The sequence below is a fragment of the Cetorhinus maximus genome, chromosome 35, assembly GCF_964194155.1.
Source record: "Cetorhinus maximus chromosome 35, sCetMax3.hap1.1, whole genome shotgun sequence".
NCBI classification, from domain to species: Eukaryota; Metazoa; Chordata; class Chondrichthyes; order Lamniformes; family Cetorhinidae; genus Cetorhinus; species Cetorhinus maximus.
Window position 1 is genome coordinate 5,268,582 of NC_135913.1, and position 26,681 is coordinate 5,295,262.

The window sequence follows — 26,681 nt, forward strand, 5'->3', positions numbered from 1 at the left end:
TTTCAGGAAGCTAATTAATCTTGTCATATAACACAATACTAAGTCTAATATATCCTGCTCCCTGGTTGGTTACAGAACATGCTACTCTTAGAAACTACCTCAAAAGCATTCTAAGGACTCCTCGTCTAGGCTATTACTGCCAATCTGATTTTTCCAGTTTATATGTAGATTAAAATCACTCATAATTATTGACGTCCCTTTATCACAGCAAACCAATATTTCTTTTTGCATACTTTCTCCTACTTTGTGGTTACTTTTAGGAGGTCTGTAGAACACTCCCACGAGTGACTTTTCCCCCCACTCTTTCTCATCTCCACTCAAACCGATTCTATACCCTGATCTCCTGTAGCCAGGTCATCTCTCACTGTTGCACCAATGCCCTGTTTGATTACCAGTGCTGCCCCTCCAGCTTTAGCTAGCTTCCTGTTCTTCTTGAATGTCATGCACCTCTCACTATTCAGGACCGAATCCTTGTCATCCTGCAGCCACGTCTCCAAAATGGCTATCAGGTCATATTGATTTACTTCAGTGTGCTATATTAATTCATTTAATTTGTTATGAATGCTCCATGCATTCAGATAAAAAGCTTATAGTTTTGCCTTCGTGATCTTTGTAACAACTAGTCTTGACTGTTGGTGTATTCTCTGTCCTTTCCCTTTGGCCTTTCCTGCCATTCTTTATCCCTCATTTCTCATATTACTATTTTGTTTTCCTGCCTTGACTCTACCCCTTGATTTGCTACAGCTAGCGAAGTTTGATCCCTCACTCACCGCCCCCTCCCCTGCCCTTCCCTGTGCACCCCATTTAGTTCAAAACCCTCTCTACTTCCCTAGTTACGCAATTCACAAGAACACTCATCCAGGCGTGGTTCAGGTGTGGACCTTTCCATGGTACAGCCACTACTTTCCCCAGGACTGGTGCGGTGCCCCACAACCCGGAATCCATTTCTCCCACACCAACCTTTGACCCATGCATTCGTCTCTCTAATTTCATTTGCCCTATGCCAATTTTCACGTTGCTCAGGTAATAACACAGAACGCATTGCCTCTGAAGCTCTGCTTCTTAATTCGGTACTTAGCTCTTCACACTGACTTTTCAGAACCCCTTTCCTTTTCCTGCCTATGTCGTAGGAACTTACATGTTCTAAGACAATTGGGTCCTCCCCCTCCCACTGCAAATTCCTCTACAGCCCTGAACAGATGTACCAACCCCTGGCACCATGCAGGTAGCACAACTGTCTGGACCCACACTCCTTGCTACATAGAGTGTCATTTCTCCTCACTATACTAGGCCCTATCATCAGTACATGCCTGTTTGCTCCCCCACACATGAACGGCTTCCTGTACCATGAAGCCATGGCGAGCCTGCTCATCCACCGTGCAGGCCTTGCTTTCGTTCAATCAGGTTGTGAGCACCTCAAACCTGTTTCATAAATGTAAGTCTGAGGCTCCTCCACTGCTTTATGCTTGGTCCCTTTACCTGTTTCGCCAATAGTCACATCATCCTGTCCCTCACTTTTGACCAAAACAGGTGACCCTATTCTAAGGGGTGTGACCATCTTTTGGAACAAAGTGCCCAGTCATTTCTCCCCCTCCCTTTTGTTGAGCAGAGCCTGCAGTTTGGCTTCCAGGCCAATAATCCTGGTCCGGAATTCCTCTAGCTGCTTACAGTTTCTGCAGGCATGTTTGTCATGGATCGCCTTGGCGTCCAAGCGTTCTCACATCCCACAACTGCAAGGTAACACCTGTCCTGCCATTCTAACTTATGTTATTTAGTTAACTTAACTGAATGACTTTATTCCTATGTATGCTACAATTTACTGTGCTTATTGAATGCGAGTACACTGACAATTAAAAGTTATAAGTTTCTTGAATACACAGGTATGTGTTTTAGGTGTTTGTTTTAATTATTTTATTTTTAATGCATGTTTAAGTTTTAATTTTTGAGGTTTTAATGTTTCGGGTTTTTAAATTTCAAAGCCTTAGCTCTTTTTATTTATAGAGATACCTTAACTCCCACACCAGTCTAAGCTGTCCCTTCCACTGGGCACTTACTGGTCTATCAACGTACTGGCTTCCTGTGACGTCACACTTTCCTCCCCCCACCCACTACTGCCTTACAGCAGCTGAAACGGTGCACTTCTCAGCTCCCGACTGTCTCCCGCAGCTCTGCTATGAATGCTATTAAAGTAGGCCACTCTGCTTTCCCTGGCCTTTATTTGCAGGCGCTTCTCAGATCCTAACTGTCTTCCGCAGCTCCGCTCTGACTCCTAGCAAGATACCAGACTGTGAGATTGTTTTTATAATAACTGTATGTCTGATGTTGTAAATTGTTACGAGTCTCAGTAATAGTGTCACGAATAAACACTGCACATTATCGTTACTACAAGTATTAGTTATATTAATAAACACCACGAATTTACCCTGATTCATGAAATGTTTCTCTGTCTGACCTCCAGCCAGATAGTAACAGCCCAACATATTCCTACCTCCCCTAGCATTAGGGCACAGATGAGTCTGGACCTGAGTTACAACAAACTGTGAGATTCATGAATAATACCTTTAAAAATAATTTAAAGTCATTCTCAAATACATGAATCAGAATTTAAAAATGGACAAAACTATTACTGCTTCTACAATTACCATGGTGGAATTTTATGGCCCCCCACCCAGCGGGATTTTCGAGGCCCCGCCGAAGTCAATGGATTTTGAACGGCCCATCGTATTTTACGGCCCCTCACGTGCCGTACAATTCTGCCCCATATTGTATTCTTACTTTTTAGCTTAGGTTAATTGATCATTCACATTAAAAAACTTTAAACTTCAAATCTTCCCAGTTTGAATAAAAGTGGAAAACTTCCATAAATACATTGGTAAGGCTGCTAATAAACTGTTAAAATGAATAAGCTATCAAAGTCTGTGGCTCCCAATAACCGAACAGTAAAATTGAGAAACTGAGTGAGATTTTGTTTCTGATAACGGGATGTCGAACACTGTACAGCATCAGTAATATCTATTATGGCGTCATCAATAACAACATAAACTTTCATTCATATAGCAGCTTTAATATAGTTGATTGTCTCAAGACACTTCACAGGAGTGTTATCGAACGGACTTGGGCAGCAAGGAAAATAAGATATTAGGACAGGTAACTAAAAGCCAAGTCAGGGGGTAAATTTTAACGAGAGAGTTGGAGAAGAGAGGGATAGAGATGGAAGGAATAAGTAAGGGAAATCCAAAGCTTGGGGCTGAAGCGTTCAAGGCACAGCTGCCAATGACAATAATTTATATATTTATTAATCTGATTCATAAACACTCTATATTATTATAAGTATTGGGAATAGTGTTATTTAAAATAAAACTTATTAATAGGCACATAATTAGCTTGGCAGCAAAGTTAAAGCCCAAGTAATAAAAGGGACTATGGCAGCATGGATATAAAGTTGCGTGAATGACAGGAAGCAGAAAATAATTGTTAATGGCTATTTTTTCAGTTCGAGGAAGAATACAATGGAGTTCTCCATCGGTTGCTTCAGAACGAGCAGTATTACAGTTCTTGATATATGCTAATGACTTAGAACTATGTGCACCTAAAGATGAGGTGCCAAACTGGTGAAGCTAAAACACAGGACAACTTGCATGTCAACTAATGGGAGAAGCACCAAATAGTAACAGCCCAACATATTCCTATCTTCCCTACAAAGAGGTCACCGATGAGTCTGGACCTGAGTTACAACAAACTGTGAGATTCATGAATAATAAATTTAAAAATCATTTAAAGTCATTCTCAAATACATGAATCAGAATTTAAAAATGGACAAAACTATTACTGCTTCTACAATTACCATGGTGGAATTTTATGGCTCCCCACCCAGCGGGATTTTCGAGGCCCCGCCGAAGTCAATGGACTTTGAACGGCCCATCCTATTTTACGGCCCCATATTGTATTCTTACTTTTTACCTTAGGTTAATTGAACATTCACATTATAAAACTTTAAACTTGAAAGCTTCCCAGTTTGAATAAAAGTGGAAAACTTCCATAAATATATTATGATCCTACAACCAACCAATAAAATCAAAGTTTTGTACACCTGTCACATCCATTTGTGAATGGCGACAGGGGATTAAACTACACACTGGCGGAAAAGGATCCACAAATATTTCCATCCCTATTGGGGCAGGCGAGCCACGTCTGACGATTATTGGCTCAAACAGACCATTTTAACTGGGTCAGACCCATTCTTAGACCATTAAAGTTGGCTTTCCCCATATTAATTATTCTTACTCTCGACTGTTCTTTGTTCTTTCCCATAGTCAGCCTAAACCTTATGATACAGTGATCACTCCTTTACACTTGATCCAATTGGCCCATCTCATTCCAAAGAATCAGGTCTAGTTGTGCATCCTTTCTCACACTGAAAACACGCTGCTGTAGAAAATTTTCCTGGCCACTCTAGGAATTCTTTCCCCTCTCCTCCTGTCACATCAATATTATCCCAGTCTATATTTGGATTATTAAAGTTCCCCATTATAACTACGCTATAATTGTTGCACCTCTCTGGAATTTCATTGCGAATTTGTTCTTTTACATCTTTCCCCTGGTTGGTAGCCTATAGACTAGCAAGGTAAATGCATCTTTTTTGTTCCATAGATCTAGCCATATAAATTCTGTCCTTGACGCCTTTGGATCATCCCCTTTCTCCAGCACCGAAATATTCTGCTTAATCACTCCAACCAGCCCATTCCCTTTTCTTCATTTCCTATCTTTCCTGAACACCCTATATTCAGGAATAGTTACTAGCCAGCCCTGCCATTCGCTCAGTGAGTCCTCTGTTACTGCTACAGCACCATATTTCCAGATGGCAAGTGCACCTCGAACTCACCAATCTTATATACCACACTCCATGCATTCACAAACATGCTCTGTAACCCTGATTTAGACGTTATTGTCTTGTTCATTATTCTATACAGAATAAATAACTTATTATTTCCTAATCTAGTGCTATATATTTCTCCCAGTATTCCTTGGTATTCCTCTCTGATATTACCTCTTGGTTCCCACACTCCTGCCAAGTTAGTTTAAACCCTTCTCAGTAGCAGTAGCAAATCACCAGAAACTCAGCCCAGATCTGTTTAGGTGCAATCCATCTGGCCTGTAGATGTCCCACCTCCCTAGGAGCTGGTTACATATTACCAGCAATTCTAAATCTCTTTCCCCTGCACGATCTTTCCATACACTAATTCGTCTGCTTATCCTCCTATTTCTATGTTCACTTGTGCGCGATACGAGGACTTATCCAGATAGTGCTGCTTTTCAGGCCACACTTGCTAATTTCTTACCTAGCTTCCTAACTTCTGTCTGCAGGGGAACAGACTCAGTATATGCTACTGAACTTTAAAGATTGATATGAGGAGAAATTGCTTCACTTAAGGGGTTATGTATCTTTGGAATTCTCTACCCCAGAGGGTTGTGGATCCCCATCGTTGAATAAATAATTCTAAGGCTGAGATATACAGGTTTTTGGTCCCTCATGGGATTGAGCAACATGGGGAGTGGGTGCGAAAGTGGAGTTGAAGCCCTAGGTCATCCATGATCATATTGTCTGAGCAGGATACTCCAGCTCCTTTTCCTTTGTTCTTGTGCAGCAACACCTGGAGAATTTGTAGGCTTGGCCTAATAAGTGGCAAGCAACAAACGCACCACACAAGAGATAGGCAATTACCATCTTCAACAAGAGAGAATCTAACCTCACCACCACTCCACTACCCCCTCCAGAGGCTGGGAATTCTGCAGTGAGTAACTCATCTCCTGACACCCCAAAATCTCTTAACTATCTAGAAGGCCACAAGTCAGGAATGTGAAGGAGTGCTCTTCACTTGCCAGGATCAGTGCAGCTCCAACAACAATCAAGAAAATCGACACCATCCAGGGCAAATGAGCATGCCTGAACAGCATCTCATTTACGAACTTAACATCCACTCCCTCCAACTCACACCAACCCACATTGGTGGCAGCATCACACAAAGACTCCTTCAACAGCAACTTCCAAAATCGTGGCCTCGACCACCTGGAAGGCCAAGGTCAGCAGATGCATCAGAAATGCAAGTGCCCCTCGAAGTCACACACCATCCTGACTTGGAACTAGATCACCATCCCCGCACTGTCACCTGGTCAAAATGTACAAGTGAAGCTTGAGATTCAACATGCAGACGTGTTCCATATGAGTCTTTACTTAGACGCCCATTTAATATAACTAATCTTCCACCATGTGCAGCTCTGTTGCTGTTTCTTTTAATGTCCTTTTCATTTCCCTGGAACCGTTACCACATGAGGCAAAAACGTTGGAAATGAATTGAACTCATTCTGTGTTGTTCTTCCATTGTCACCTTTTGCAGGAGCCAGTGAACTGTTAAATGCCCAGTAGTGTTCTTAAAAATAATGGTGAAAAATTATTTTCGTGATGCATCATCTTAAAATTAATTGAAGAAACATACACAGCAAGGTGATATGTCACAACAAAATGACAACAAAATATAACCCTGTGAAACCCAAGTGCAATGAGATGAACCTTTAAAAGTGATGAAAGGGGCTCCTACTTTGCGCTCCCCCTGCGCTGTCAGCTTAGAGCTGAGGTGGAGACAGGGTGCAGACCTTTCTCCTCTGGGGATTTCGATGACCATGGTGGTTGTCCTCTGGTTCCCTGAGGCCTGGAGGGCCCCAGAATACTGAGGGCCTCCTGCACATATTCTGGAATGGGCTCTGTTATCGTTGGTTTGTGAGGTGCTGGTGTTACGGTCAGAGCAGTAGAGGACCCGCTGCCAAATCCAGGAGCCCCCAGATGCTGCAGGCAGTCACTCCTATCCGATTTCAGGGCACTCTGGATCCTCCCTGCTCACCTGAGAAGTCAGATGACTTGGTGGTGACTGCAGTAACTCACCCCCTCTCATCCAGCCATTGCTCATGGAGGTGGTGATGACATGCAGGTCAGTGCATATCTCCAATCGTTGGTGTGCTCGATTTTACTGTCCATGAAGGTCACCAATCTCTCAGTAGAGGTTGCCTAGGGCACCCATGCCAGGGACACAACAATACTGATAGCTTGGATTAACTCCTACATCCTTTGTGTGGTTACACAAAGCTTATTTAAGCTCTGCCAGTTGTTCACATACCTCATGCTGCAGTTCCAACATCTGCTGCCTTGTTGAAGATGCTAGTGACATGTCATCAGCCTGAAGCTTGACATTGCCTTTCCCTCCCATAGCCCTCCGAGTGTGAGTGGCTTTGGCTATTACTGTCTCCATCAGCTGCTCGGGCGTGTCTGTACTGCTCGCCAGATTGTAACTCCTTTGCTAATGGAATATGACTACCTCCCAACGTGATAGCACCTGCACTGGTGAAGGGTGCGAGGGGAATAATATGATGGTGCACCCACTGAGGACCCCTTCTCGTACTCAGAGGTGGGTGGCTGTCACGCAGTCACAACCCTTGATCTGTGAAAGAAAAAGTACTGTTTATAGAGAAATGTTTGTTTTGTGCTCACCAGATGGTCTCCTGTGTCCATCCATTAGGGCACTCATTAACTCAGCTCCACAAACCACCCTGCCTACAGATCTCCCATTTGATGTGTCGGAATTTCCATGGGTGTAAGGATGAGAAGATCTGGGACACAGTGACCCATCTTGGCTCATGCCCTCTCGTCAGCTGTTTCCATCTTCAAGCATGGAAATCTTCATGTAACTCGCCCATCAAAGACACACACTAGCCTATACTGGTGGCAGCCTTACCGCCTGGCATGGCACCACATGGATGTCTCCTGCATGCAGCACCCATTAGCGTGCAACCCTTGATCTGCCTTCTGCCATTTCAGCTCTTCAATCAGTAACCAGGACTCCCTCGGTAGTCCCTCCAGAGCTGCTGTGTTTGAGAGTACTGCTGGCTGCCTTTACAGATAGCGCCAGCATTGCCTGAACCGGGACGTCCCTTGTCTGCACCGCCGAAGTGTACGGCTCCCCCCACCTGTCAGCTCTGATAACATCACATTCATAACTCTGACTAACCTGACTCTACATCCAAACGCCCACTTACAATCGGATGAGGCTTTCTCAGCCTCCGGTAAAATTACAATCATTGTCTTCAGTCCCAACACAAAATCCATTCCCGAGCCATTGACCATACCATGCCCCTGCCTAGCAACCCGGGTAAGGACATGGGAATCCTGTGCTTTTCCTGTATCGTTATCCTTTTTGGCATTTTGTTCTTTCCTTGCAACCATCCCATCACCATTTCCCTGTCGATTAAAACCTGTTGATTTACTGATTTCTTTTCTCAATTCTAATGAAAATGCATTGACAGAAACATTTAACTCTTTTTCTCTCTGAACAGATATTGCTTGACCTGCTGAGTATTTGCAGCATATTATATTTAGATTTCAGATTTACACCAACGATAGTATTTTGTCTTCTCGATAAATGGAAGTTGTTTCTTGAATTTCTCACACTATACATTATTATTGTCATTAATGGCCCTTAAAGTACTGACTTTACCCTGATCCCTGTTATCTTTCTCCCTCTGACATTCAGCCTGTATGGTAACGATCTCACAGAATCTTGTGCCGAGCATTTCGCCTCTGCTCTCAGTACAAACCGGTCACTGACGGATCTGAACCTTGATAATAATAAACTGGGAGATTCAGGAGTGAAACTACTGTCTGTGGCTCTGAGGGATCCGGACTGTAAAATACAGAAACTGCGGTAAGTACAAACTGTGTGATATTGTGTTTATAATAGCAGGTTATATAACAAAGCAATTTCAGCACTTTTGTTGGTATAATAAATACTGTCCAATTTCACTAGTGCCAGTGATAAAGTTATTAATAAAAGCATCTACTCTGATTCATGTTATTTCTGTCACTTATCCAGTCAATGGTATGCCAGTCCCACATAATGTTGTGCTGAGAGTGCGGGGAAATAAAGTGATGGTGCACTCTCTGAGGGCCCATCATCCTCCTCAGAGGTGGATGGCTGGCCCACGGTTACAGAATTCCTTGATTTGCGAGAGAGGAGAGTGATTAGAGGGAAATGCACATTAAAACACATGCTTCAGACTATTGTTTGTGACCAGTGATGGACACATGAACACTATGTTTTGTGGTCACCAGAGGCTCTCCTGTCTCCATCCATTAGACCACTCACTCCCTCAGCTGCACAACCCATCGCACCATCAGTGATTGCCGCCCAGCCTCTAGGCTTCCCAGCTCCAGCGCTTTAATCAATGTCCAGAATTAGCCTAAGCTGGTGCAGCCTACTGTCTATCCTGACACCACATGGATGACTCCTGCATGGAGCCATTTGTCTGTCACAAATCTACTCTGACCGGGCCCTCCAGAGAGGCTGACATGTATCTAACAGCCAATGCTTTTGCCTGTGCATTGCCAGTGGCTGGGTGGGGATGAACTTTCTAACAATTTCACTTTCATCATAATTGAAGATGTAAGCTTCACTTGTGTGCTGCACTCACGGTCATTATCCTCGTCCCCATCATAAACTCCATTCCCTGATCACTGATGCTCCATGCCCTCTAGTGACCCCGAGCAAGGACTTGGGGATGCTGTGGTTTTGCCTTGCAAGCAGGGAAATTATCCCTTTGAGGCCGTGACCATATAATTACAGTGAGTATGACGTGGTTCAATGGCCAACAGAACAACACAAATGTGTGATTCAGAATCAACTCTCAATCTGTACTGAAATGTTCCCACTTTACTTCCGTTTACAGTAAGCTTACACTTAGTCGCACATGTGATGTATATGAGACATAAAGTCCCTAGACTATCCCTTTCCAAGCTAGCTATTCCCAAAGCTGCTAGTATGACACTTACAATTACCCCTCGGCTGGTCTTCTGATGAGGATGTCGATCCCGCTTTCGGTGACTGGCTCTGGCTGCAAGTGTGTGTATTATACTGCAGATCACTGTTAATACGTATACAGCCCTATGCACAAACTGGTGATTGCTCTTTCTCTGGTGGCCAACTTGGCTGATCTTGTTAGCTTATGTTCTCACTCACTTTAAACAGTTTTTGATCTTTAATCAAAAGGCACAACGGCCAGCTAGTTCCTGCTGATGGTTGACACATACAGGCTTATCTGTGCTATTGTCTGATTATAATGATAGCCGACGCCGAAACAGTTTTTCTACTCAGGTGTTAATAGTCACCTGAAACAGATGCTTGACCACATTTCATGCTGCAACTTGGCTCTCAAAAAGCAAAGTCTCACACCAGGAGTTAATGATTGCTGCCCTTCATGCCCCATCATCCCTTTGTCATTTAATCACTTCTGCACTTCGATTTTGTTCCTTTCTTACCTCCCTATCCCCCATTTTCCTGTCAGTTAAAACCTGTCAAGTTCTTGCTTTTTCCAAGTTCTGATGAATGCTCAACAAACGAAAACATTGGCTAGGATTTTTTGGATGGTGGTGTTTCCCGTCCCGCCATCCGAAGATTCGGCGGGGAACACATCCACTGTCTGTCCCACTGCAATTTCACGCTCTAATGAGTGTTAATTGGCTGCAGGCAGGACTTCCACTCCTCACTTTGGAGGAAGTCCTGTCTTTGAGAACTGCCAGACTATCAGATTGGCCGGCAGTTCTCTAGCTCATGCAGTGCCAGAAGCTGCTGTGGACAGGACTGAGACTGCATGCACTCCCCAGAGCCTAGGTCCTGGGAATCCAGGAATAGGTCAGTTATGTGGGTCTCAGAATGGATAGGCTAGGAAAAGCCTGGGGGCTGGACAGTAGGCGATTGGAGTGTCAGGGAGGAGGCGGACTGAGGGTTGGAGGGATGCCCTGCGGTTAATGGAAATTTGTGGCGCAGATGGGGGAGGGGGGATGCGGGATACCCGAAGTAAAAAGGGTGCTTCTGATGGAGACACCTCAACGCCCTCGTTCCCTTCCGCCAAAGGCCTGAATCCGGTTATTTTTGGGTTTCCTCCAGACCAGGATCTCCTTCCTCCAACCTCAAAATTGAGGCTGGGTGGGAAACGGCCCTCAGGTGATCAATAATTGGACACTTAAGGGCCTCAACTGGGGAAAGGGCTAATGTCCCGTCTGAGGCCCCGCCCACCCCAGCGTCAATCGCTGAGAGGTCTCGGCTGGTGGGAAGCCCAGCCGCAAAATTTTACTCTCACCCATTGCTCAAAATCGCACTGACAGGTGAGCTTAAAATTCAAACTTTTATCTCTATTTCTTTCTTCACATATATTATCTGAGTTGCTGAGTATTTCCAGCATTTTCTATTTATTTTTCAGATTTTCATCAATAGTATTTTCCCTCTATATAATGGAATGTCTCATACTGTACATTACTATTGTCATCAATAGTGTTCCCTCGGACACCGGAGATTTATCTTGATTCCTGTTGGTTTTCTCTCCCTTATCTACAGTCTGCAGAATAACAATCTCACAGATTCTTGTGCCAACGATCTTGCCTCTGCTTTCAGTCCAAACCAGTCACTGACAGATCTTGACCTGGGTGCTAATCAACTGGGAGACTCAGGAGTGAAACTGCTCTCTGTGGCTCTGCGGAACTTGTACTGTAAAATACAGAGACTGAGGTAAATATCAAACTGTGTGAGATTATGTTCACAATAACTGAATGTAAGACAGTACATTTTCAGCAGTGTTATTAGAATAATGAATAAACACTGTCCACTATTATTAATTTCAGTGATAATAGTATTTATGAAAATGCAATTGCTTTTCCTCTGCCAATTCCCCCAGTCTATGCAATGTCAGTCCAACAGATTTTTGTGTCGAGGGTGTGGGTGAATAATGTGATGATGCACCAAGAGAAGTCCTCTCCTCCTCACCAGAGGTGGACGGCTGCCCCCCAATCACAGCAGCCCTTTATTTGTGAGAGGGAGAAGAGTGATTATAGGGCAATGCGCATTCGTAGATTTACTTCATACTACTCCATGTGAATACGAACGAATACTTGATCACTATGTTTTGTGGTCTCCATAGGCTCTCCTGTGTCCATCCATTAGGCCATTCACTCTCTCAGCTCCACAACCATCTCACCGTCAGTGATTGCCCGCCCTGCTTCCAATCTCCCGGCTCCAGCATTTCATCTTCCACTGGTTTAAGGATGACAAGATCTGGATGTAGCCACACATCTTCAATCATTCCCCGGCATGGTGTGCTCTCTTCTACAAGTAGATAAATTTCCATTGTTACTCACCCATCAAAGACATACACGAGCCTATGCTGGTGACAGGCTGACTGTCCACCAGGGAGCTACAGGGATGCTTCCTGCTTGCACCCAGTGAGTCACGGCGGCACAGGAGTCAACATTGACTGACCGATGCTCTCCACAGAGAGGCTGACATGCTTCTGACAGCCAATGCTGCTGCTTGGGCATTGCCAGTGGCTGGGTGGGAAAGACATTTTGTCCAAGTTCACTTGTATCCTTAGTCACATGTAAGCCAAACACTGTGTACTGCACTTATCTTTATCACCACCACAAACACTTTTCCTTTACCATCATCCCTCCATGCCCACACACGAGTGACACAGGTTTAAGGTGTGGAGTACCGTGATTTGTTTTGTACCCTCAACAGCTTTGTCACGTTGATCACCCATGTACTTCCATTTTGTACTTCTCCACCCCCGCCCCCCCCCCCCCCCCCCACAATTTCACAGTCACTTAAAACCAGTCAATACACTACTTTTCCCACTTCTAATGTAAGCTCATCAAATTGAAACATTAACTTTGGCCTGAATTTTCCCCTCTTCGGGCGGACGATCGGAGAGCATGTAAGCGGATGCGAAATGCGTTCTGCCCGATCAGCCCTGCGACCATGATCTTACGCTGCTTGGCCAATTGACAGCCAGCCAGCATGAAGCGTGCCTGAGGAAAGGCTCAGCACTGCCGCTGGGGGAGGGAAGAGGGCGGCACCGACATCACTGCAATTGCTGGTGAGCACTTCCAGTGTGCTGCCTCAGAGAGATGCCTCAGAGAGCTGCAGACCTACAAATAATAAAAGAAAGCACCAAAATGCTGCAAAAATGTCAGTGCAGCACAATCAAGCACCTGAAATCAGACCTCACAAAAATAACAGTCCCCAGATATTTATTTTTATTTTAAATCCTAACGGAGATTTCATCCCTCCAATGGATGACGTTTCATTAAAAATGTAAAGGTCGCCCGGTCGATTGGCTGGTCCGCCAACGTAAGGTTCGAAGGGCCACGAAAAATCGTTGACAGTTTGGAGGTTAATGGGTTTAATTGCCTGCTTTAATTGTCCACGGGTGCTCTTCAAAGTTTTCCCGTGCCCGCCAAGTGAAATATCACACGACTGCACGATGACGCTCGTACGACATCATCTCGCACGATTTGACGCCTGCTTGGGTCAGGCATGCGCCCGCCTGCGGGACTCTGGGCTCCGTTTCTCCCTTCACAGATACTATCTCACAGGCTGATTATTTACAGAATATTCCTTTATATTTCACGTCGATAACATTAATTTTCGATTGCTTTTATGTTTTGAAGTTGTGTTTCTTGAATGTTTCAAACTGTATATTATTGTTTCAATTAGTTACGTGTTTTTGAAAAAAAATGGAAATTTATTCTGATTCATCTTATTTTTTCTGTCTCGAATCCTTCCCCTCCCTCCACCGACCAGTCTATGGAATACCACTCTGCCAGATTCTTGTGCTGAGGATCTTGCCTCTGTTTTTAATCCCTCACTGACAGATCTGAACCTGGCTCATAACAAACTCGGAGATTCAGGAGTGAAACGACTGTCCGTAGCTCTGAGGAGACCGCACTGTAAAAAATAGAAACTGGTGCTCGACAGTGTGAGATTGTGTTTACAATAACTTAATATTTAACAATATATTTTGAGCACTGTTACTAGTAACAAAAACACTGTCCATTATCATTAGTGTTAGCTATGAATAAAAAGAAACAATTATTTTGATTAATGTTATTTCTCTCTCTGACCCCTAGGCTTTGTGATGCCAGACCCAAAGATATTTGTGGCTAGGGTGTAGGGGAATAATGTGAGGTACACCCTCCCCCTCAGAGTTGGGTTGCTGTCCCCGGTCACTATGGCCATTGATTTGGGAAAAAGAGGAAAGTGATTAGATGGTAGAAGCTAGGAAAAGGTGGTGGGGTCGCTCTGTTAATAACTGATGACATTAGCACAGTAGTCAGAGATGAACTTAGTTCAGAAGATCAGGATGTAGAATTAGCTTGAGCAGAAATAAGAATTAGGAACGGTAAAATGTTACCCGTCTGAGGCTTCGCCCACCACAGCGTCAATTGCTTAGAGGTCTCGGCTGGTGGGAAGCCCAGATGAAAACGTTTACTCTCACTCATTGCTTAAAACCCCACTGGCGGGTAAGCTTAAAATTCAAACTGCTATCTCTAATTCTTTCTTCACTATAGTGCCTGAATTGATGAGTATTTCCAGCATTTTCTATTTATATTTCAGATTTTCATTATCAATAGTATTTTCCCTCTATATAATGGAGTGTCTCACACTGTACATTACCATTGTCATTAATAGTGTTCCCTCGGACACCGGAGATTTACCCTGATTCCTGTTGGTTTTCTCTCCCTTATCTCCAGCCTGATGAATAACAATCTCACAGATTCTTGTGCCAACGATCTTGCCTCTGCTTTCAGTACAAACCAGTCACTGACAGATCTGGACCTCGGGCTTAATCGACTGGGAGACTCAGGAGTGAAACTACTGTCTGTGGCTCTGAGGAACGTGGGATGTAAAATACAGAGACTGGGGTAAGTACCAAACTGTAAGATTATGTTGATAATAACTGCATGTCTAACAGTACATTTTCAGCAGTGTTATTAGAAAAATAAATAAACACTGTCCATTATTATTAAAGTCAGTGATAATGTTATTAATGAAAATGAAACTGCATTTACTCTGCCTTTTGTTATTTCTCTCTCTCCAAACCCAAGTCTATGGGATGTCAGTCCAACAGATATTTGTGCCGAGGGTGTGGAGGAATAAGGTGACAGTGCACACAGATGTCCTCTCCTCCTCCTCAGAAGTGGACCGCTGTCCCCCAATAACAGCAGTCTTTGATTTGAGAGGGGGAGAAGAGTGATTATAAGGCAATGCATATTCGAACATTTCCTTCATTCTACTCCAAGTGACTAGGGACTGATACATGGTCAATAAGTTTTGTGGTATCCATAGGCTCGCATGTGCCCATCCATTCACACTCTCAGCTCCACAACCATCGCACTGTCAGTGATTTCCCGCCCTGCTTCAAATCTCCCAGCTCCAGCATTTCATCTTCCATTGATTTAAGGATGACAAGATCTGGATGTAGCCGCCCATCTTTGATCGTTCCCCGACATTGTGTTCTCTCTTCTACAAGCATGTAAATTTCCATTGTTACTCACCCATCAAAGACATACATGAGCCTACGCTGGTGACAGCCTGGCTATCCTTCATGGAGCCACAGGGATGCTTCCTGGTTGCACTATTTGAGTCACGGAAGCTCAGGAGTCAACTCAGATTGACTGGGGCTCTCCACAGAGAGGCTGACATACTTCTGACAGCCAGTGCTGCTGCCTGGGCATTGCCAGTGGCTGGGTGGACAAGACATTTTGTCCAAGTTCACTTTTATCCTTAGTCACATATAAGGCTGTAAGCCAAACACTTTGTATTGCACTTACAGCCATTGTCATTCCCACAACCACAAACACCTTTACCATCACCCCTCCATGCCCACACACGAGTGACACGGGTTTAAGGTGTGGAGTACCGTGATTTGTTTTGTACCCTCACCAATTTTGTCACGTTAATCATCCGTGCACTTACATTTTGCACTCCCCAACCCCCCCAGAATTACACTGTCACTTAAAACCAGCCAAGTCACTACTTTTCCCAGTTCTAATGTAAGCTCATCAAACTGAAACACGAACTCTGGCCTGAATTTTTCCCTTGTCGGGAGCACGATCGGGAGCCTGGGAGCGGGTGCGAAATACGCTTCTGCCTGATCTGCCTCGCGAGCATGATCTTACACTGCTTGGCCAATTGACAGCCAGCCGTCGTGAAAGTCACCTGGGGAAAGGCTCAGCACTGCCGCTGGGGGAGGGAAGAAGGCGGCCCCGACATCACTGCAATTGCTGGTGAGCGCTTCCAATGAGCTCCCTGAAGGCAGACAGATGCCTCAGAGAGCGGCAGACCTCCAAATAATAAAATAAAGCACAAAAGGGCTGCAAAAATCTCCATGCAGCACAATCAAGCACCTGAAAGCAGGCCTCACAAAAAAAAAGTCCCAGATATTTATTTTAATTTTAAATCCTAACGGAGATTTCATCACTCCCTTGGATGAGGTTTCAATAACAATGTAAAGGTCGCCTGGTCGATTGGCTGGTCCGCCAAAGTATGGTTCGACGGGCCACGAAAACTCGCTGACAATAGGGACGTTAATGGGTTTAATTGTCCGCTTGATTGTCCGTGGGTGCTCTGCAACATTTGCGCGTGCCCGCCTAGCAAAATATCGCACGAGTGCGCGATGATGTCAGGACGTTCATCCGACATCATCTTGCGCGATTTCACGCCTGCTTGGGTCAGGCACGCGCCCGCCTGCGGGACTCTGGACTCCGTTTCTCCCTTCACAGATACTGTCTCACAGGCTGACTATTTACAGAGTAAACCTTTATATTTCATGTTAATAGCATCAATTATAGTATGATTTTTTTTTGCTTTGAAGTTTTGTTTATTGAATGTTTCACACCTTATGTTATCATTTTAATTAGTTATGTTTTTTGAAAAAAAAACTGTACATTTCATTTATTCTGATTCCTGTTATTTTTTTCTCTCACAAACCTTCCCCCCTCCACCCCCCAATTCTATGGAATACCGCTCTGACAGATTCTTGTGCTGAGGATCTTGCCTCTGTTTTTAATCGCTCACTGACAGAACTGAACCTGAATCACAACGAACTGGGAGATTCAGGAGTGAAACGACTGTTTGTAGCTCTGAGGAGACCGGACTGTAAAATACAGAAACTGGAGTAAGTTCTAGACAGTGTAGGATTGTGTTTAGAATAATTTAATATTTAATAATATATTTTGAGCACTGTTACTAGTAACAAAAAGCACTGTCCATTATCATTAGTGTTAGCTATGAATAAAAAAAAAACATTTATTTTGATTAATGTTATTTCTCTCTCTGAACCCTAGGGTATGGGATTCCAGTCCCAAAGATCTTTGTGTCTAGGGTGTAGGGGAATAATGTGAGGATCGCGCCCTCCCCACCCCCGCATCAGAGTTGGGTGGCTGTTCCGGTCACCGTGGCAACTGATTTGCGAAAAAGATAAAAATGATTAGATGACAGATGGTAGGAAAAGGTGGTGGGACCGCTCTGTTAATAACTGATGACATGAGTACAGTAGCCAGAAATGACCTTAGGTCAGAAGATCAATATGTATAATTAGTTTGAGTAGAAAGAAGAATTATCAAAGGTAAAATGACACTTTTTTATTCATTCATGGGATCCAGGCATCACAGGCCAGGCCAACATTAGTTGCCCATCCCTAATTGTCCTTGGGAAAGTTGTGGTGAGCTGCCTTCTTGAGCCGCCGCAGTCCAAGTGGGAGTAGCTGATAGGCCCTTAATACATTCACACTTTCGGACAGAAATTAGGAAAAACAATAATGGGCGCCTGTAAGAAAGGTGCTACAGTAATTGCGGGCTATTTTAATCTTCATACATATTGGATGAAGTAGAATGGCAAAGATTGCCTGGAAGATGAGTTCGTAGAGTGTATTCAAGACAATTTCTTAGTGAGCATGTTCTTATGCCAACCACAGAACAGTTATTTTAGACCAGGGAATGTTCAATGAGACTGGATTAATTAATGACATCATAGTAAATGTGCCCATAATCAGCAGAATATTATAGAAAGGCAGTTAGAAGGATAAAAGCTGATAGAGGTTGTCCAAATATTTATTTCGTAAATGAGAACTAAAGTGTGCATAGGGCCCTTAGAGGGTGAGGCTGGGAACTTAATAATGAGAAATGAGGAAATGGCAGAAGCGTTGAACAGGTATTTTGTGTCTCTGTTCACTGTAGAAGACACAAGAATCATCCCAGGAATAGTTGAAAATTAAGAGGTAAAAAGGAAGGAGAAACTTATAACAATCAGAGTTACTATGGAAATGGTATTCGGGAAACTATTAGAACCAAAGTTTGACAAGTCGATTGACTTGATGGCTTTCATCATAGGGTCTTAAAGGAAGTGGCTGCAGAAATCGTAGATGCATTGGTTGTGATCTTCAAAAATTCCCTAGATTCATGGAAGGCCCAGCGGATTGAAAAATCATATGGGGCGAATGTATTAGATTTCTTTGAGGAAGTAACACGAACATTGATAAAGGAGAATCTGTATATTTGGTGCACTTGGATTTCCAAAAGCTATTTCACAAGGCGTCACATCGAAGGTTACTATACAATATAAGAATTTGTTATGCAGGTGGTAGCATATTAATATGCATAGAAGATTGATTATCTAACAGCAAACAGAGAATCGGGGTAAAGGGTCATTTTCGGTTTGGGAAACTGGTGCTAGTGGAGTGACACAGGGGTCAGTGCTGGGGCCTCAAATAACTGTGTAAATTACTTGGGTGAAGGAACTGAATGCATGGAAGCTAAATTTGCCGATGGCAAAATGGTAGGAAAGTAACTTATCAAGTGGACATAAAGAGTCTATTAAGGGATTTAGATAGGTTAAGTGAATGGGAAAAACATTGGCGGATGTAGTTTAAGGTGAGAAAATGTGAATTTGTCATCTTTGGCTGGAAGAATAGAAAAGCAATATACTACCTGCATGGAGAAAGACTGCAGACTGTACGGTACTGAGGAATCTGTGCGTCCCAGTCCATGAATCATTAAAACTCGGCATACAATGGAGCAAATGATCAGGAAGACAAATGGTATGCTGGCGTTCATGTGGATGCTGTTGCTTAAGCAGTTGCAATGACTGCCTAGTTAACTGAATATCTTGATTGTCAATTTCAGAGGTGCCTTTACCCCCAGCTTCCATTCAAGGCTTTGAAATGTGACGTGTTTACAACAAAAATACGTTCCTTTGATGCACAAAAACCCAGCAACCAAAGTGTCCCAACGAAAGAAATCAAGAACTGTAATAGATCAAGGGAAGAGATCTATAGGGTTGCCAAAAAAAGACAAGCCTGAGAATTGGGAGCATTTTAGAAATCTGCAGAGGACATAGAAATTGATTAAGAAAGAAGAGATAGAATATGAGAGTAAACTTGCAAGAAACACAAAAACTGATTGTTAATGCTTCTATAGGTATGTAAAAAGGAAAATATTAGCAAAGAAATAAATGTGGGTCCATTTCAAGCAAAGTCAGGAAATTTTTACAATGCGGAATAAGGAAATGGCAGAGAAATTAAACAAATACTTTCTGTCTGTCTTCACTGAGATAGATACTATTTATTACTCGCTCAGAAATAAAGGAGAATGAAGGGACAAGTTTAAACGAGGACCTGCAAGATGTTATTTTTTTTCTAAAACGTATTAGAGAAATTAATAGGACTTAAAGGAGATAAATCCCCAGAATCTAATTATCTACGTCCCAGAGTGTTGAAAGAAGTGGCTGCAGAGATAGTAGATACGTTGATGATCATATTTGAAAATTCTATTGGCTCTGGAATGGTTTCTGCAGATTGGAAGTTGGAAAATCTAACCCCATTTTTTATGAAAGGAGGGAGAGAGTTACCTGGGAACTAGAGATCTGTCAGCCTGGCAAGTAGTAGGGAAAATGCTAGATTATACAATAAAGGATGAGATAATTGAACACTTAAAAAATAATGGTAGCATTGGGCAGATTCAACATGGATTTATGAAAGGGAAATCATGTTTAACATACCTGTTGGGGTTTTTTTGAGGATGCAGTCAGCAGAATAGATAAGGTGAGACTCGTGGATGTGGTACAGTGAGGCAGTGCAAGGACCACTTCCGCAACTATTCACATTCTATATCAATGATTTGGATGTGGGGATTAAATGTCATATTAGCAAGTTTGCAGGCGACAGAAAATTAGGCAGAATTGTGAGTTATGAGGGGGATGCAAAGATGCTTCACGGGGATCTGGAGAGGATAAGAGAGTGGCCAGAATTTGGCAGATGGAATACAATATGGAGAAATGTGAAGTTATCCACTTTGGCAGTAAATAATAAATACAGTCCATTTTTTAAATGGTGATAGACTGGGAAGCGTTTATATTCAAAGGTATTTCAATGTCCTTGGTCGTGAGTCACTTAAAGCTAACAGGCAGGTACAGCAAACAGTTAAAACAAAATGGTATGTTGCCTTTTATTACAAATGGATTTGAGTACAGGAGTAAAGATGTCTTACTGCCTTGGTGAAACCAGAACAGTAACATTCTATGCAGTTTTGGTCCTCTTACCTAAGGAAAGATATACTTGTCTTAGACTGAGTGCAATGAAGGTTCCACTAAAATAATTCCTGGAGCAATGAGTGCTGAGGAAAAATTAAATAGACAGGGCCTCTATTCTCTGGAGTTTAGGAGACTGAGAGGTAATCTCATTCAGGCATAAATTTTTTTAACAGGGATTGAAAGTGTTGATGCAGGTAGGAGGTTGCCCCAGGCTGGGGTTGCCTAGAACCAGGGGATACAGTCTCAGAATAAGGGGCAGGCCATAAAGGACTGAGATGGGGAGGAATTTCTTCACTCAGAGGGTGGTGAATCTTTAAAATCCACTGCCCCAGAGGGCTGTGGAGGCTCAGTCATTTAGTATGGCCAAGATTGAGATTTACAGATTTCTACATCTTGAAAACATCAAGGGGTATGGGGTTAATGCAAGGAAATGTTGTTGAAGTGGAAGATCAACCATGATCTCAGCGAATGGCGGAGGGGGCTCGAAGGGCTTAATGGCTGGTTCCTGCTCCTATTTAATATGTTTTTATTGCAAGGGGAACACATTGTAAATGTAGAGAAGTTTTGCTGCAGCTATACAGGTTGATGGATTTGGTGCAGATCAAGTGGCTTGTGTTATCCTGGATGACACTGAGTTTCCTGAGTGATTTTGAGGCTCCACTCTTCCAGGCAAGTGGAGGAACTTCACCACACTCCTGACTTGTACTTTGTAGATGGTGGGAAGATTCAGGGGAGTCAGGGGGTGATTTACTCACGTCTGAACAACGAGCCTCTGACTGGGAGTAAATGGTGGCTGTTCAAGTTTCTGGTTAATGGGAAGCCCCAGGGTGTTGATGATTGATGATTCAACAAAAGCATTGCTCTTCTGTGTCTAGGGGAGGTGGTTATATTCTCTCTTCTTGAAGGTGGAACTTGTGTGGCATGAATGTTTCTTGCCACTTATCAGATCAAGCTTGAATTAGATATTCCTTCATGCAGCCATGGGTTCCTTCATTATTTTTGAGGAGTAGCAAAAGGAACTTAACGCTAAGAAATCATAAGAAATAGGAACAGAAGTAGGCCATTCGGCCCGTCAAGCAAGCTCCACCATTCAATAAGGTCATGGCTGATCTGATTATGGCCTCCATTTCATTTCATTAGCCCCCATAATCCATGGATCCCTTGTCAATCAAAAATCAAACTGAGCCTTGAATATATTCTTTGACCCATCCTCCACTGCACTCTGCGAAAGAGAATTGAGAAGATTAATGACCCGTTGAGAAAAGAAATTCCTCTTCATCTCAGTCTTAAATGGGCGACCCGTTATTTTTAAACTGTGCCTCCTTGTTCTAGTTTCCTCCACAAGGGGAACCATGCTCTTAGCTTCGATCCTGTGGAGCCCTCTCAGAACCTTATATCCTTCAATAAGATCATTTCTCATTCTTCTAAACTACAATACGTGAAGGTCCAACCTATATACCCCCCTTAAATAGGCAGACTAAAACGACGGTACCTTGGTGAGATAACACCTGGGATAGTGTGTGCAGTTTTGGTCTGCTTACCTGTGAAAGGATGTTCTCGCTATAAAAGGAGTGCAGTGAAGGTTTACCAGACTAATTCCTGGGAAGGTGGGTCAGATATATGAAGAGAGATTGAGTCGGTTAGGATTATATTCACTGGAGTTCAGAAGAATGAGGGGGGATCTCATAGAAACCTATAAAATTCTAACACTACTAGACAGGATAGGTGCAGGAAGTATGTTTCCGATAATGGGGGAGACCACAACCAGGAGTAGCACTCTGAGCATACGGGGTAGACCATTTAGTACTGAGACAAGGAGACATTTCTTCACCCAGAAAGTGGTGAGCCTGTGGAATTCGCTAACACAGAATGTAGTAAAGGCCAAAGCATTGCTTGTTTTCAAGAAGGAGTTAGATATAGTTCTTGGGGTTAAGGGATCAAAGGATATGGTAGAAAGTGGGGGCAGGCTATTCAGCTGGATGACCAGCCATGATCATAATTAATGGCGTAGCAGGCTCAAGGGGCCGAATGGCCTACACCTGCTCCTATTTTCTATGTCTCTATGTTTAACTCTGTTTCTCTCTTCACAAATAGTTCCCTGATCTGTTGAGCATTTCCAGTATATTTTATTTATCTTTCATTTGTAGATTAATATTTTTTTTCCTTTATAAATGGATGTTGTGCTTTTGGAATGTCTCATACTGTACATTATTATCAATAGTATTCGTTAAAACACTTTGGAATTACTCTGATTCCTGTTAATTTTTTCCTCCTGTTCCTTAGTCTTCATGTTAACAGTCTCACGGATTCTTGTGCCAAGGATCTCGCCTCCGCTCTCAGTCCAAATCAGTCACTGACGGATCTGAACCTGGGATTAAACACCTTCACAGACCAATCTGTCGCCGCTCTCCGCCGCCTCATCATGACCTGCAGGACTCTGAATCTGATCAGGTGAGTGTTTATGTTAATTTTTAGTGTAATAATTAAAATATAAATGGGATTTAAAAATATAAATTGGCCTTAAACTATCAAACAGCGACAATGATAAGCGGATTGCCGCTGCACGACAAGATTCTCCCAAACAGAAACTGCTTCATTTTTCTCCAGGAACATTCAGCAGTGATCCCCGGGAAGCTCCATCCGAGCAGAGTCTAGTCGCATCAGGGGAGAGTGGTTGGGTCGGTGGGGTCGGGGGATAATGCGGTCAGGTTGAAGGCTAATGGGGTTGGGTCAGCGGCGTTGTTGGGTCAGGCTGTAAAGTCGGGTGGTTTAGTCAGATTTGGTCAAGGCGAGAGCTGGGAGGGTCAGGACGTAGTCGGGATGGTAGGGTGGTTGGATGGGGTTAATCGGGTAGTGTGGGTATAGTATGATGGTCAATGGGGCGGTGGGGGCGGGGTGCGGGGGTGTGGTGATTGTGGGAGTGGGACTCGGTTGTGGAGTTCGCCAGGTATTTGTCCAGGTATAACAGTCTAACATTTCCTGGGTAACGATCCAGGTAAGTCCTGTGGATTTGTCCCAAGTCCCCGATTCTAACTCAGATTCAGAGACATTCACACAGGGTCCCGGGCAGTAGGGGTATTGCCCAGTGGTAGTTTCAACTTCTGGGACAATTCCCATGTGGGTCCACGAGTCAGGACATCCACAGGGTCCAGCTGCCCATCTTCAGCCATATGTCTGGTCTCTGACGACCCAGTGAGCAAGACACTTGGCCCATTAACTCCAGTCTCCTGTTATTTATACTGTTGTTCAATCTGTTTATTTCTGTTTGATATTTAATCTGTTTCAGGCTGTGGGACAATCAGTTTAGTCAAAATGGAAAAAATCAGCTGAAATCGCTGCATGGAATCAGACCTGGACTGAGTGTGGAAGTGTGAACATTTGAATTGATAAACATTCCCGTTCTCATTATATGAATATTTTTGTTTGATTTTCCGCCCCTCCCCTTTAACCGGGGGCTCCTAGAGGGATAAGACTCTATGGTTTAATGTAATAATCAACTCATAAATGTCAACAGAATCACCATACAGGTGATATAGTGGAAAGAACAGGTAACAGTGGGGAAAAACACACTTTATAAACGTTTTTACATGCTTTTATGATGTTCTCACCGACACTCAATTAACGCTCATATCCCACAAATTGCAGTGAGATAAATGACCCATTTAATGGAATAGATTTCAACTATCAGGGGAGGATTTTGTATTGGTTATGTTGCTGGACTCATAATCCAGGGGTTATGTTAATAACCCAGAGGACATGAGTTCAGATGACTTGAGTCACTTGAGTTTGAGAATTTGAATTCAGTTTAACATAAACTGGACTTTAAAAATAAACTGTTGTCAGTGATCATTAATCTGCCCGAGGTTTCGCAAAGGACCTTATCTGGTCTGTTCTGTCTCTGACTCTAGACTCTCTCCAATGTGATTGAATATTATGTTAATTGCCACTGAAATGTCCGAGCATTCTGCTTAGTTGTATCAAACAGTTACATCGATGATTCAAGAAGATGCCCCAACAGCGGCATATCAGGGTAATTTGAGTTGACAATTATAGTGACTTCACCAGCAACACCCACAGCTGGGAAGTGGGTTGATAATAAACTTGTCACTTGGGTGTTAAACTGGTGTTTAAGATCCTTGAAATGGAAATTGAAAGTTTTCTGTGAGGCCGCTGATTTCTAATGCCAGTTTCTCACCAAAGGAGCAAGTTGGGGGATCAGTTTCCATGCTGACACCGGGGAGCTCCCCATGTCTTCTTTTATTAGAGCCGCTGGGTTCTGTTGTATCCAGTTGAACAGACAGAGGTCGCCAGGGATTAACACGTCGGCAGTGAAAGCAACAAACAGTGGAAAAGAAATCGGGCTGAGTACAAAATGCCCGGCCGATTTACTATCCCCGTTATGGGCAAAACCCCAAGAAAAACCTATTCTCCAATCAACAGTATTAGATAGACCCACTACGGAATTGATGAATTAGATTCCTGAATGGTTCATAATAAATGAATCTCCCCAAACGGCAGTAATCTTAGACACTGATCTGAACTATAATTTGATAATCAGTGATCTAGTGAATACTTTTTGATGGTGATAGACTGGGCTGGCAGCCTCTCATTCATTGTTTTACTTACCTGCCTATTAATTGTGTAATTAATGTTCCTGGGTGACCCTGTCTGCAACGATCCGGAATAGGTCCTTCCGATCCACTCCAGATATACCCTCATAATTGTAAACACCTCAAATAAATGGTCCCTTAGTCTCCTGTGTTCCAAAGAAAACAACTCCAGCCTATCTTGTCTTTCCTCATAGGAAATGGGTGAGTGCCAGTCTGTCAAGGAGGACAAGGTCAGTAGTGCACGCACTAATCCCCTCAGTGCATTTCGCTCTTCAATATGTATTCAGCACTGAAAAATGGTGAGAATGACCGGTCAACTGGGGAGTGCAGCCAGAGCTAAACCCACGGTACCACGGATTGCTCAGCTGTACGGGTGTGAGGAGGAGCAATAATTGGGGATCCTGTAGTTCACGGAGGCTGCCGGCGTTTCTCCGGTTGCAGGCATGAAGTTGATGAGTTGTTGCCAGACCAACCATCTCCCCCAGTCCCCATGGTGGGCCAAAGCCATGCCTAATCGGCAAAGCCAAAGAAAGCAATGCTCAAAAAGAAGTATATAAAAATATGTAACTTATTAAATTCTGAGCTTGGAGGCTCTTCTTAGCGTCACCACATCTCTCTTAAAAGAGCTGAGACCGCAAGAAAATTGCACTGCAGCCAAGCTCCTTCTCAATAGAGATGAGTAAGAAACATGTGCTACACCCGCGCTTTCTCTTTGTCAGATTTGAACAATTATTGTGTGTTTCGTCTCCTGTTTAATGGACCTAGAGCTAGTCTTCTTCACTATTATTCCCAATTTCCCCTGTCCAATACAATGTGAACAATTATTGTGTGGTGTTCTTCTCTAATCTGTAAACTCCAGAGTGTTGGGAAATCTATTGGCCGAAACTGAGAACTGTAACAGATCGGCTCAAATTCAGATTTACTGTCAGTGTTACAAAATCGAGACAATGTGCAATGTAAGCAAATAGTTTATGTCTCTTAATTCTGTTGTATTGTTCTACATTTTATAGTGAGAAGTGAGAACAATCGAGACATAATAACGATATTGCTTCACTCATTGGGTTATTGTAAATTTGCCATGTTATCCTTTACTAGACATTAAGTACCATTTCTGTCTGATTTCTCAGGTTTACATTAAAATAAACACATATAAAGAAAAAACTGGGTTGATAACTTCACAGAGAATAAAATCAAAAGAGATAGGTGGGCGTGGCATGGCCTTGCAGCTACCTGACATAAGGGGTGGGGGCAAAGCTTTTACTTATTCGTTCATGGGATGTGGATGTTGCCAGAACGAAATAATTTATTGCCCAACTTTAATTACCCCTGAACAGAATAGATATCTTGGCCACTTCCGAGGGCATTTAAGAGTCAACCACTTTACTCTTGATTAATGTAGGACTTTGGAGTTGCATGTAGGCCAGACCAGGTAAGGATGATGGATTAGAGATTTCCTTCCCCGAAGAACATTTGTGCACCAGATGGGTCTTTACAACAATTGACAATGGTTTCGTAGTCACCATTACTTAGACTAGTTTCTATTCCAGAATTTGTTTAAGTAAATTCAAACTCCACCAGTTGCTGTGGTGGGATCTGAACACGTATCCCC

General features: G+C 43.2%; 1 protein-coding gene across 1 annotated transcript in view; it reads left to right on the forward strand.

Moving 5' to 3' along the window:
• Positions 1–23,854, forward strand: part of LOC144671983 (NACHT, LRR and PYD domains-containing protein 3-like) — a 52,412-nt gene extending 28,558 nt beyond the window's left edge. The window contains 6 exon segments of the mRNA XM_078533921.1: positions 8,580–8,750; positions 11,436–11,606; positions 14,627–14,797; positions 16,888–17,052; positions 22,746–22,913; positions 23,749–23,854. Coding sequence (XP_078390047.1) covers positions 8,580–8,750; positions 11,436–11,606; positions 14,627–14,797; positions 16,888–17,052; positions 22,746–22,913; positions 23,749–23,836 — 934 coding nt within the window. The 3' untranslated portion in view covers positions 23,837–23,854.
• The last annotated feature ends 2,827 nt before the right edge of the window (positions 23,855–26,681 follow it).